Below are 13,658 nucleotides of genomic sequence, written 5' to 3'. Positions count from 1 at the left end.
TGTTAAAGATCATCAAAATCACAATATTTCAAAATACCAAATCACATAACAGCAGTCACGCTCTACACTACAAATAACAAAACATTAGCCTTATTTTTCTCCCCCCCAAAAAAAAAAAAAAAACACCAAACCAAAATCAATGCGAAACGGTGTCGTATCGGCCCCCGTTGGCCGCCGGCGGCCCATCCTCGACGTTTCCAAATGTTTTAGCAATCTTCTCGATAGGCACCAGAGGCAAGTAACACGACACCGCGTAGCCTCTCTCCGTCGCATAAACCACCGCCTGGTTATACTTCTCCGCCCAGCAAGCCGCCGTCGGGACCATCACACGAGCCGCTTGCGGAAACAATGGCAGCTGATTAAGCCGATACCAAGCCATGACGGCGTACTTCTCCGCCACAGGCTCGTACTTGGAATACATCTCCTTGGCCGTCGGCTCGTAGGTGACGTACACATTCTTGGCCACGTTGGAAGCCGTATCCACCACGCCGGATCTCTGCACCTCCGAACCAAGATCCCGAGCCAGCTCCAGAGCCCTTTGAGCGGCCAACCAAGCTTGCCTTGAAACCTGCTTCATGGAGCCCGGCACGCAGAGATCCAAATGGATCAAGGTTTCATCCATCTTGCGATCGAAGAACTCGAGAAACCGAAGGGGTACGTGCTGGAATTTTCCGAGGACGGGTCCGGTGACGGATCGAACCGTCGCTTCGACGGCCCGAACGCCGGACTTCAACGGGCCCGAGTTATCTTTGGCGTACTCGTACAGCGTGGAGCAGCAAACGATAGCGTAAATCGCAGTCACTCGAACAAAATCAAGATGCTTCAGCTTCTTCGCGTCATGATCATAATTTTCCTGAACCTGAATCATTAACATGCACAAATCTTTGGTTAATCCCTTCAAACATTAGAGAAAGAAGAGCATGAGATGCATACCAGAGCTTGTTCTGTTGCTGAATTGGCTTCGGAATCCGCCATTTATTTTGTGACGATATATAGCAGAGGAATGATATATGATGGAAGTGGGAAGACGATGCATGTAAGTGAGCTTTATAACCTGAGATTGGGCCTTGGTTCGATATATTCGAGGCAATTATTATTATAATAAAATAAAGTGAAAATAAGTTTTTTGATACATAAATTTTATATTTTTTTTTGTGTTGTTTCATTAATTTTTTCGATATGAATTTATGTACACTAACTTTATGTTTTTTGGTCCAACTCCATACGTGTCAGCTTTTAATTGGTCCACGTCATCATTTTGGAACAATCAGAAGTTAACACGTATAACCAAAGAACACTAAAAATGTAAAGTTAGTATACCAAAACCCACGTTGGAAAAATTAATGGACCAAAACCAAAATATAAATAAATTAATGGAACAAAAAACTTATTTTTCATATTTTGTAAAAATGGGTAATCGCTAAATACAACTATAATTGATAATATTCTAGCTCAGAAAATTTTAAATACACGATCTTATGTAAAATGAAGAGATTAGCATTTTGATTTATGACTAATGACTAATGTTCTGGTAATTTAATACTAACTTGACAACAAAATAGCTTATAATTTTTTTGGGAAATTTAAAGTAATTTTGAAGAGGGTTATTAATTAGATTTGTTTGGTTGTTAGTCATTTGACGCTAGTCAAATTCTTTTCCTTGATTTATTATCTTTTTGAGTAAAAATATATTATCTCGAGCTTGGAAGTATGTATATTTCAGACAAAATACGGTCAATTTTAAATTCGAATTCGTACAAAAGGATTTTCATTTTGGAAAAAAAATAAAATAAATACAGAATAGCACCAGCGGTCGTCACGTGTAATGGATTGCCTGCCCGGCACACTTTTCAAGGCCATATATTTCGTTGGGCCATACAGGATAATGGGCTGTGTTGATATGGGCCCACTTTCCCATGCTTCTGGGAGTCGATGCATGACGTTAATGCATTTATTAATATTAATATCAACATCATATGCTTTCCAAAAACAATTTACCCAACTAACTATACCTACGATTACTACTACTACTGTTATTATCAAGGGAGTGTTATTTACGGTTCAAATTTTGTTAATCATACCCCAACCCAATTTTTAAATTCATAAGATGGTCATAATATCTTTTATCATTCTAATCAATTCTTTTCCATAAACAAACCCAATAAAAAATCTTGTAAATATCCGTGAACTTTATTTATAAAATTTCATAACATGATTTTTTATTTATTTAATTTACTTTTTTCCCAATGTACTATAACCAAAAATATTTTTTACAACATGCCAATATTTATTTCCATATAATATGTATACTTATTAAATGATAATATTAATATCTTCAATATTATTTAATATTATAAATTTTATTTAAATCTATTTTAATATTTAAATTATTAGATCTTGTGCCATAATTTCTCTAATTTTCAATAAAAATAGAATAATAATTTTAGAATTATAAAAATTAAATTAAATTTAATGAATAATAAAAAAATGTCAAAAAAATTCTAAAATTTATTAAATTGAAACTATTTCAGAAAAACTATTAAATGTATAGAGTTTCGATTCAATGTTTTTTTTCTTTTAAATGAAAGAAACTTTGGACTCAATAAAATTATGATTTAATTAATAAGAAATAATTTCAAAAATATATTTTTAATCAAAAATTTGAGAAGTTATGACACATTAGCCAATAAAAAAACGAAATAAGAGTTAAATAAGACCTGGAACACAAATGACGTGATTTTATATTAAAATATAAAACAAATACTAAATATGATATAATGTAATATAATAATTACACATATTACATACACGTCAAATTATGAAAAATTGTTATTGATATTAAATTGAAAAAAAAATTGAAAGAAAAAAACGAATTTTCATATTATGGAATTATATTTGTTAAAATGGAAAGTATTTACTGGAGTTTTTTTGATAGTTCTATTTATGTCAAAAATTAATTAGAGTGATAAAGGAAATTATGGTCACCTTCTGAATTTAAAAAGGTAAGTGGAGTGTGATTAACATAATTTGGAGTGTAAATAACACTATTATTATTATTATTATTAGGGAAAATTAGCATTTTTGTAACACCCTCAACCGATGAAGATGTTACAAACTAACATGACGTTAAAACTAGTTCGGAAAAGAAAATTTTTGAAAGATGTATGCATACATCAAACCTTACTTAAAACATTTCAGAATAGTTTACAAACCAAATCATAACAATTTGAAACATAAAGCGTATTTTCTTCAATCAACATAACAACATTTAGTTCATTAACTTGACACACACACTCTCAACACATAACACACTCATGCATCGCCCGCCGATCCGACTCCTTGCTCTTCTTCATGCCCGGCATTGAACTCATCGACATATGCATAAATGTCATCCTCATTACCTGCACCATTCAAGTATAATGAGTCTAAAGACTCAGCAAAAGTATGCAGTAAAAATCATGAGATTTCAATAATCATTTAAACTTAACATAACATAACATAAGCTTATCATTTGGTGACGAATTATGCGAAATTGTGGCAACCGTCATAATGGGCACATTCATCTTTTCTTGTTGATCAACAATCATATGTCATTACGCCTCGTAACATTCGTTCTTTCATTTTCGGAGGCCCCTCCGGAGCTCATCCCGGAGGACCTATCCCGTACATTGAGCCGTATTTGGGAGGGCTCTTCCCGTATTGCCACCACAAAGACACATAAGACATCAAAATATTTTCATGCATCAACATATTATATCTTCATAATTCAACATAACATTATTCATTCATGCTTCATCATTATTCATTTCATCAACATATCATTTCATTCATCATGAAGCATCATTGAAACATCATAATTTCCATCTTAACTTTTGTTTCATGAACATAAAACTTTACTCGATAACTTAATGCATGTAATAAATGATAAAAATCATACTTTCATATTGAACATAGATTTCATGAAAGAAACTTAGATATGTACATGCATCACATAACGTAATCGGTCCACGTAAGTCGTTCTTTTCGTTCTTGACTTAAAACTTGAAACTTTTTGCATAGAAACTCTTAAATATATTTTAGAAGCCTTAAAAGATCATAACCATGAACTAAGAACTCAAAAATCAAAACTTAAGAAAATTAATTCGAAGCTACAGCGCTCCAACGCTAGAAGAGAGGCGCTGGGGCGCTATACTTGCGCATTGTCAGCTCTGCTGCACTGCAGTGGTTATGCCTCCACACTGATATTTAGAGTTCTTGCACCCAGAATTTCAAAACGTGGTAAACATAAAAGTTTTAGCCCTTGATCTAAGATTTCAAATTCCGAAACCCTCACCTTAATTGGATATTTCAGTAAAACGTTATGCTTATTATCCCGAGATGTGTCACTGCCGAAAATTCAAACCACTTGACACACTTCGGGGCGATTTTGGCCAATCTTATAGAATGATTTTGACAAAACTCAAAGCATGAAAGTTTTAGCTATATGAGTTATCTTTCAAATACAATTGGCCTCATCTCATTTGGATTACTACAATAGACTTAATCCACAAAATTGCAACAAGTATTGCTAATCCGAGATAACCCAACACATGCAACGCTTCAAAGCTTTAACTAAAACTAACTCAACACTTCAAAATTCAACACACACCTTCAAAATCTGTCCTTTCCCAACTCTAAACCATAAGAATCTATCATCACACATTATTTATCAAGAATTTCACAAGAACGACTTACATATCACGATATCATAAACCTCATGCTTTTATGCTTCTCAAATCTTTAAAATCATGCATAAAACTCATCAACACACATCATTTCTTATCAAAATAGATATATGTTGAATGGTGGTTTAAAATTCTTTAAAAACTTGCCTTGAATGGAGGAGGAGTTGATCCGGAACTTCGGAGACGAGCTAAACCTTGGACGAACTAAAAACTGGTACCAAAAACTCACTTGAATCTTGAAGGATTTGATGAAGGAGATGATGAATAGTGAGGGGGAGGAGAAAAACGTGTAAGGGTGTAAGACCCGAAAATATTAAATTATTAATTATGGGATTTGAGAATTAAATTCCATATTATGGGCTAATATTGATTTGAGAAGTTATGAAAATGATAGATTTAATTTCCGAGCCGAAAATATTTAATTTGAGAATTTACGGATTTTGAGATTTAAATTTCGAGAATTCTTAAATGAAAAGAATAAATATTTGATTTGAATATTTATGGAATTTAAGATTAAATTCCATATTTTGGGAATTAAAGAAGATTAATTTTGAAGATACAACCCGATCAGAGACTGATTTGAAAATATCGAAGTTTGAAGGGCTAAAATGCAAAAGGCCGGGATTATTTAATTAATACAAATTTATTTAATTTTAATCCAAGTATATTTAATTTGAGAATATTTAGAGTTTTGATTTTAATTTGAAATTGAATTAAAACGAAAGCCGAGGACTGAATTGCAATTAATGAAGACTTGAGGGACTAAATTGCAAATATGCAATACATATCCGATTTTAACTTAACTATTCAGAATGATATGTGTATTTACTTCAGAATTCAGAAGTGAAGAACAGGGTAGCCGAAGTCTTCCTTTTCTTTTGAATTATTGATTTTCAAAACGCCGTAACTTTTGATCCGATCGTCCGATTTCGATTCCGAAAGATGTTCTGGAATCCTTGCGATGAGAACTTCGACTTGATGTAAGTATTTTATTATCTTGGCATGTTTTGAAGATCTAAATATGGCAGAGATCAGATTATGAATTTATGTTTGTGTTCTTGAGTTGTATGCCGTTTGATATCGAAGCCGGATTGAAAATGAATTAAGGAATGAACTTGTTATGATGTCCAGCTTGTATTTGATATACTTAGCTGCTGTTATGAGGATTAGAATGATGTATTAATGATTTGGAATGGACGTATGAATTGGATTGAAGTTAAATAAGTTAGATTCGAATTCGATATTTTGTCGGTTACCGATTTTTAATCGCTACGCCGTCGATTTGTGTTTTTGGACCGTTTTGATAGCCTATGACTGAGTTAGGACATTGTTTGAAATGTTATCGATGATATAACATTTTTATTTCTCAGTTTTGGATGAGTTTCGAAGGCTATCGACTCACGACTCCGAGTTGTACCGAATAAGAAGAAGTGAGGTTTGAAATGAATTTGATTGAAGATGTGTTGATGATTTTGACTCGATTCTGAAATGATTGAATAGAATGAAGATTGATATGAATGTTTTGATGCTATTTTTCAGATTTGAACCGTTCAAAATAGAAGAAATACGAAGGTATAAAGACGACATCACGAGTCAGGGACTTTGAAACTCAAGAACGACTATTCTTGAGTTATCCCGCCAAAATCACATACATATTTATTGTTTTGATTTGATTTTGATGTTGTCGATCCATCCCAGGTAGTGGATCTTTGATTTGAGTCGATATGATTATGATACGAGACTATATTGAATTGATTCTATGCCAAGGTTGCGGTTAACCTTATTTTCTAGCCCATAATGGCTACGTTTGATGAATATTCATGTCAAGATCGGATACGAATCTTGATGTCAATGAAGTTGAATGAATCAATTCTCGATCGATCGAAAGAAGCGTTATTTACTCTATTTGTTGAGTCGAGTTAAATAGAGTCGATATGATTTATTTAACGCTTTTGATATGTTGCTTTTACTGAGATGATTTCTCACCAGAGTTTATCCGGCTGTTGCTTTGTTTTGTATGTGTGCATTGCAACAGATGGGGCAGGAGCTAGTCTGAGAGGACGTTGATAGCTCGGGAGCGAGATTTAGCAAGTGTGGACTCGGGTTTTAAGTTGAAAAACTTGACATGAAACTTATGGTTTAGAAGCTCACTTTTGAGACTTGGTGTAGCTTGTAGTTTCATGCTTTTTGAGCTATTTATTTGATGTAATAAATGCATGATTTGATGTTATGAACTTGATATATGAATGTATGCATGTTCTTAGATTTTATAACATGTTTTAGACTTGAATTTGATAGCTTGGAAGGGATGGAAAGGATCAAGAATGGCTGCTAAAAAACAGGGTGAAATTCTGCCCAAGAAGCGCCCGAGCTGCAGTTTTTAGCAGCCCGAGCGCGAGCCTTTTGTTTTGAAAAAATCAGGGGCACCCGGGCGGTAGTTTTTGACCGCCCGAGCCCACCCCTTTTTGAAAAAAATAAAAATAAATTATTGATCCTTATTCTTTCCTTATTAGATTAATGATGCTTATTCATTAATTGCCCCTTAAGATTTGAGATTAGCAACCCGAGATTATCCTTATTCTTTCCTTATTAGATTAATGATGCTTATTCATTAATTGCCCCTTAATATTTGAGATTAGCAACCCGAGGCCCCCACAATAGGTGGTATCAGAGCATAAGTTTCTGGACTGAGATAGAAGCTGAGCGGGGTAGAGTGAGACACATGCATTTAAAGTATTGCATGATTGTGCATTACTTGATTTAATGATTCGATGATTTGATAAATTGCATGTGAGCATGATCTATCTTTGAAATTTAACTGTCTGATTTACTGATTTGTAAAGTTTTGAATTTCTTACTGATTTTGTTAAAAGATTTTCCCCGGGTGATGTAAGCACCTAGAATCGAAGAGAACAGTGTTCTTTGGGTGATGTAAGCACCCCAGACTAAACAGAATGTTATGGTCAGACTAAACAACACTGTATGGCTCAGCTGAACGAAGTATCTCTGATTGAACAGAACAGAATATCAGCGAATGAATAGATGTTATTGCAGGTAGAAGTTGGCCTGAAGAACTTGACCAGTTGTTCAAATACCTGAAAGATACAGATGAATGACGTATCAGATTGACTGTATACCAACTTCAAAACCTAACAACCAGCTAATAGATTTTGATGAAGAAATTCTGAAAGAATTGAGGTATATTTATTTGTTGGTAATTCATAGAACATAAGTTTATTTTTAGTTCTTTGCCACAACAGATAGAAATGATGATAAAAAGAAGAATATACCAATCAGAAGCCGAGTAATTTGAATATTGACGAATGCATTGCTAGATTTCAAGCCTACTATGATTCTTTGAATTATAGATGGTACTAATAAAGCTCACGAGTGAGGTGTTTAATTATGGCTTGAATTCGAAGATTATGTCTGAATAATTGTTGACGATTGAAACATTTTATAAAAGACATAGCCCTGTCTAATAGAACTGAAGTTGAATGATGAGACAGAAGGAATAAAATTGTAAGGATGCTACAGTGTGTGAGATAAACACAACTTTAGTTACAATTTTTATTCCAGACCAGGTACGAAGTAAACGATACGAAAGTAGTTCGTCAACTCTAGCGAACCGAGATGGATTAGTCCGGTTCTGAATGCAGAGTATGTTAGAGATTATTGCACTCATTTGTGGAGGGAGACATCCTAGCAATCAGTGCAGAGATATTTCAGGCAGATGTATTAGGCGATGTCCTAAGTAAATCAGAGTCAGAGGAAATTTGAATGAAGAAAGTATACAGAGGATCAGAATGAAATTGCACCTGAGAATGAAATTTCAGGTAACAAATTTATTTTGTTTTGACCTGTTTATTATTGGTGCAATAGATACATGATAGCTGAAAGCTTATTATATGATCACCTCTGTATCAGAAAAGAGAAGTTGGGAATTGAACTGAAGAATGGAACTACTGAATTTATGAAATGAGACTGAACATGATTTTGTTCATATTGAAATATCTGTTTATGTTGCATGATAGACGATGATGCAATAATTGAATGCAGATTAGCAAAATAATTGATGATAAAAAGCGATAAAATTAGATCAGCAAGAACATAATGTGCATATAAATATGATGGTATGATAGAGAATCTTGAATTAAGATTCTGTGATTTCGGTTTGATATATGATGTTTGATTACAGAAATATTTCGAAATCAGTATCTTCGATGCACTAGATATGTTCAAGATCTATGTTCAAGATCTAAATCAGCATTGATAGATATGCCGATGAATAGAGATGAAATATATATTCCAGTAAGATTTTGACTTTAGTTTAAGTTGTGAACTGGAATTTTATAACGAATTGGTGAATTTATGAATTTATGAATTACCGACGTGATGAGATTATGAATTGAATATTGATCTTGAGGTTTAGAAGATAGATGATGATATGAAAATCAGTTACAGATGAGTCTTTTCTTTGATTACGCTGAATCGAATACATCAATTGGACATATAATTCTTGAAATGTTTGATTTCGAGTGGCTCTCCTTGTTTTGTTCATAAAGCCTGAGTGATTCACTCATTCTGAGTTGTGCGATGCAAATGAGTTATTTTCACTTTGCAGAGTTTGTTATCCAGAAGATTTGATTTTTGGATGACCTTGATTGAGAGATTTTCTCAATCTTGATTTATTTCTTTTGATTTTGAGAATTATTGATCCTTTGATGATATTTCAGCGTATTTTAAGATTGTTGGCTCGTAACTGATAGAATAATTTGAATATGATCCATGATTTTTGAGTTAGATGATATGAATTGTCGGTATTTGGAGATAAAAATGAGAAATAAAATAGGCATATGATGAATTGATTTCAGATTTCTGTTTATTCTGGTTTGAATATTCAGAAGAATATATCACCAATCAGAATGATTTTCGATTGGAAGTAAGCCAAAACTGTTCATAATATGAAAGAAACACAAAAAGTAAACTGAAGCGATGAGAATTCAGTAAAGAATGCCAGATTGAGATATGAATTGAAGCCTCAGATCAGAATGAATGAATTCTATTATGATTGATTATCTGATTGTGCTTGATATTTTCGAAAAGAAATATCAGATTTTGAAGAAAATGCACAACAATGAATTTAAGATTCTTTCAATAATTGTTTTATCAGAAGATAAAGCAAACAAATGTAACAGAATTAGTACGTTTTCGAAGTTAAACGTATAGAGAGTTTCTGAAGAGGTTGAAAATCATTGACTAGATTAGTTCAGTGATAGTTTAGAAACTCCAAAAATTGAAATGAGATTATGATTTGAAAGAATATTTTGCGAAACTACCATGATGACACAGTATAGATGAGGTAAACAGGTGGTAGTTATGAACAGATTTATTGAAATTACTGTATACGATGATCTGTCTGTATGATCAAATCACTGAATTGTGATTAGATTCGTTGCAATAAGAACAGTAAGCCACGAAATAATGTTTCAGATTGAAACATTGGGTTTACTATTAAATTGTAATACAGATGATCCGAAGACTTTGAGTACTTTTTGAGGTAAAGGTACAATTTATTATCCTTGAATTGGAAGAATAGTCAGAGAAGATGAATCGAATTTCGAGAATGAACTTCACTTTATGTGGTACCGATTATCAACAGCTCTGAATACTTTGAAATCTGTGAATACAGCATAGTATTCTATGATTAATGAATAGTCCGAATAGACTAATCAGATTTTTGCAGAATACACTGTATAAGATGTGAATAACAGTTATCTATTCAGATCTGTGAAGAAGATAGAGATATGATGAAAGTACAGGAATGATTAAAATCTATTGTCAGGATTAAGACTTTAGATTTATTCTACAGAATGTGGCATTGATTGATTGATTGATGTTCTGAGAGTTGGTTATATGTGATTACATTATACCATTCTTCGATTGATGGATTATCTGAGTTGATTTTTCAGATGTTGAGAATATTCTCAGAACTTTAATACCTGATTCGGTATTACTTGACTTGATGTGTTGCCACTTGATGATTATAATTCCTATAACAGCTATTGAGCCGATTTTGAGATAATGCTATAAGGATATGATGAAAGAAAATCCGTTTTCTTTGTGTTGAAATGATACTACTGAAGTATATGATATCAGATCAGACATGATTTGTCGATATCAGATCAGATTTTATTTAAGACACACAAAGATGATGAATATGAATCTGTACGAAGTGAGATCAAAGAAGAAGAAACAGAATTACTAATTGAATGATAGATATAACTTTGAAGCTGAAACTGATTAGTTAAGCGGAAAAGTTATTCTTGAAATATCATTTAATTCAGAATTGAGAAAGAGCAGAGGTTAATTTACAGATTCAGAATATGAAGTTGAATACTGATCTTGAAGCGATGAATAGAATGACAGTATAGACTTGATATATCTTCTATGCAGAGCATAGAATGATATAGAAAAAGAAATAAGTCGTCACTGAAACTGAATTTCACTGAATGAGATGTCGGACAGAATTGATGATTTTATTGAATGAATTATTCTTTCCAATTTGATATGAAGGATCAGATTGTTCCACGTATCTAGTATACGGAAGTGTCAGTTAGATTCTTCTCATGTACTTTAATCAGATGAGTTAGATATTGAAAAGATTCTGAGTTAAGTCGATTATTCGACAGATCCTTGATTTGGGAAAAAGACATCTCTGAAAGATTTCTTTTCAGTTATTTAAAGTACAACTGAATAGATATCGAATACAAGAGACTAGAAGAAGATTCAAAGAAAGAATCTGATAAGAGATGAAGAGATGAGATACGAAGTTCAGAGCTATATGATTGAAGTGATAACTTCAGATAATTATTCAGTCTATTAGATTGAATAGTTCGATTGAATGTGATTTCGAGGACGAAATCATTTCTTAGAGGGGAGGAATTGTAAGGCCCGAAAATATTAAATTATTAATTATGGGATTTGAGAATTAAATTCCATATTATGGGCTAATATTGATTTGAGAAGTTATGGAAATGATAGATTTAATTTTCGAGCCGAAAATATTTAATTTGAGAATTTACGGATTTTGAGATTTAAATTCCGAGAATTCTTAAATGAAAAGAATAAATATTCGATTTGAATATTTATGGAATTTATGATTAAATTCCATATTTCGGGAATTAAAGAAGATTAATTTTGAAGATACAACCCGATCAGAGACTGATTTGAAAATATCGAAGTTTGAAGGGCTAAAATGCAAAAGGCCGGGATTATTTAATTAATCCAAATTTATTTAATTTTAATCCGAGTATATTTAATTTGAAAATATTTAGAGTTTCGATTTTAATTCTAATATTCTTAAATTATTTTGGATTGAAATTGAATTAAAACGAAGGCCGATGACTGAATTGCAATTAATGAAGACTTGAGGGACTAAATTGCAAATATGCACTACATATCCGATTTTAACTTAACTATTCAGCATGATACGTGTATTTACTTCAGAATTCAGAAGTGAAGAACAGGGGAGCCGAAGTCTTCCTTTTCTTTTGAATTATTGATTTTCAAAACGCCGTAACTTTTGATCCGATCGTCCGATTTCGATTCCGAAAGATGTTCTGGAATCCTTGCAATGAGAAATTCGACTTGATGTAAGTATTTTATTATCTTGGCATGTTTTGAAGATCGAAATATGGCAGAGATCAGATTATGAATTTATGTTTGTGTTCTTGAGTTGTATGTCGTTCGATATCGAAGCCGGATTGAAAATGAATTAAGGAATGAACTTGTTATGATGTCCAGCTTGTATTTGATATACTTAGCTGCTGTTATGAGGATAAGAATGATGTATTAATGATTTGGAATGGATGTATGAATTGGATTGAAGTTAAATAAGTTAGATTCGAATTTGATATTTCGTCGGTTACCGATTTTTAATCGCTATGCCGTCGATTTGTATTTTTGGACCGTTTTGATAGCCTATAACTGAGTTAAGACATTGTTTGAAATGTTATCGATGATATAGCATTTTTATTTCTCAGTTTTGGATGAGTTTCGAAGGCTAACGACTCACGACTCCGAGTTGTACTGAATAAGAAGAAGTGAGGTTTGAAATGAATTTGATTGAAGATGTGTTGATGATTTTGACTCGATTCTGAAATGATTGAATAGAATGAAGATTGATATGAATGTTTTGATGCTATGTTTCAGATTTGAAGCGTTCAAAACAGAAGAAATACGAAGGTATAAGGACGACATCATGAGTCAGGGACTTTGAAACTCAAGAACGACTATTCTTGAGTTATCCCGCCAAAATCACATACGTATTTATTGTTTTGATTTGATTTTGATGTTTTCGATCCATCCCAGGTAGTGGATCTTTGATTTGAGTCGATATGATTATGATACGAGACTATATTGAATTGATTCTATGCCAAGGTTGCGTTTAACCTTATTTTCTAGCCCATAATGGCTACGTTAGATGAATATTCATGTCAAGATCGGATACGAATCTTGATGGCAATGAAGTTGAATGAATCAATTCTCGATCGATCAGAAGAAGCGTTATTTACTCTATTTGTTGAGTCGAGTTAAATAGAGTCGATATGATTTATTTAACGCTTTTGATATGTTGCTTTTACTGAGATGATTTCTCACCGGAGTTTATCCGGCTGTTGCTTTGTTTTATATGTGTGCATTGCAACAGATGGTGCAGGAGCTAGTCTGAGAGGACGTTGATAGCTCGGGAGCGAGATTTAGCAAGTGTGGACTCGGGTTTTAAGTTGAAAAACTTCACATGAAACTTATGGTTTAGAAGCTCACTTTTGAGACTTGGTGTAGCTTGTAGTTTCATGCTTTTTGAGCTATTTATTTGATGTAATAAATGCATGATTTGATGTTAGGAACTTGATATATGAATGTATGCATGTT

The 13,658-nt window shown here is 32.9% G+C and overlaps 1 protein-coding gene across 1 annotated transcript; it reads right to left on the bottom strand.

Moving 5' to 3' along the window:
* Positions 1–104: 104 nt before the first annotated feature.
* Positions 105–1,030, bottom strand: LOC140893170 (stress-related protein-like). The gene is made up of 2 exons (XM_073302237.1): positions 934–1,030; positions 105–859 (listed from the first exon to the last, which is right to left on the bottom strand). The coding sequence occupies exons 1-2, from the start codon at positions 973–975 to the stop codon at positions 137–139; spliced, it is 765 nt and encodes a 254-aa protein (XP_073158338.1). The 5' UTR covers positions 976–1,030; the 3' UTR covers positions 105–136.
* Between the last annotated feature and the right edge of the window lie 12,628 nt (positions 1,031–13,658).

The sequence above is a fragment of the Henckelia pumila genome, chromosome 3, assembly GCF_033568475.1.
Source record: "Henckelia pumila isolate YLH828 chromosome 3, ASM3356847v2, whole genome shotgun sequence".
Lineage (NCBI taxonomy): Eukaryota > Viridiplantae > Streptophyta > Magnoliopsida > Lamiales > Gesneriaceae > Henckelia > Henckelia pumila.
Note: the sequence above shows the minus strand (reverse complement) of the source record. Positions and strands in the feature narration are given on the sequence as shown.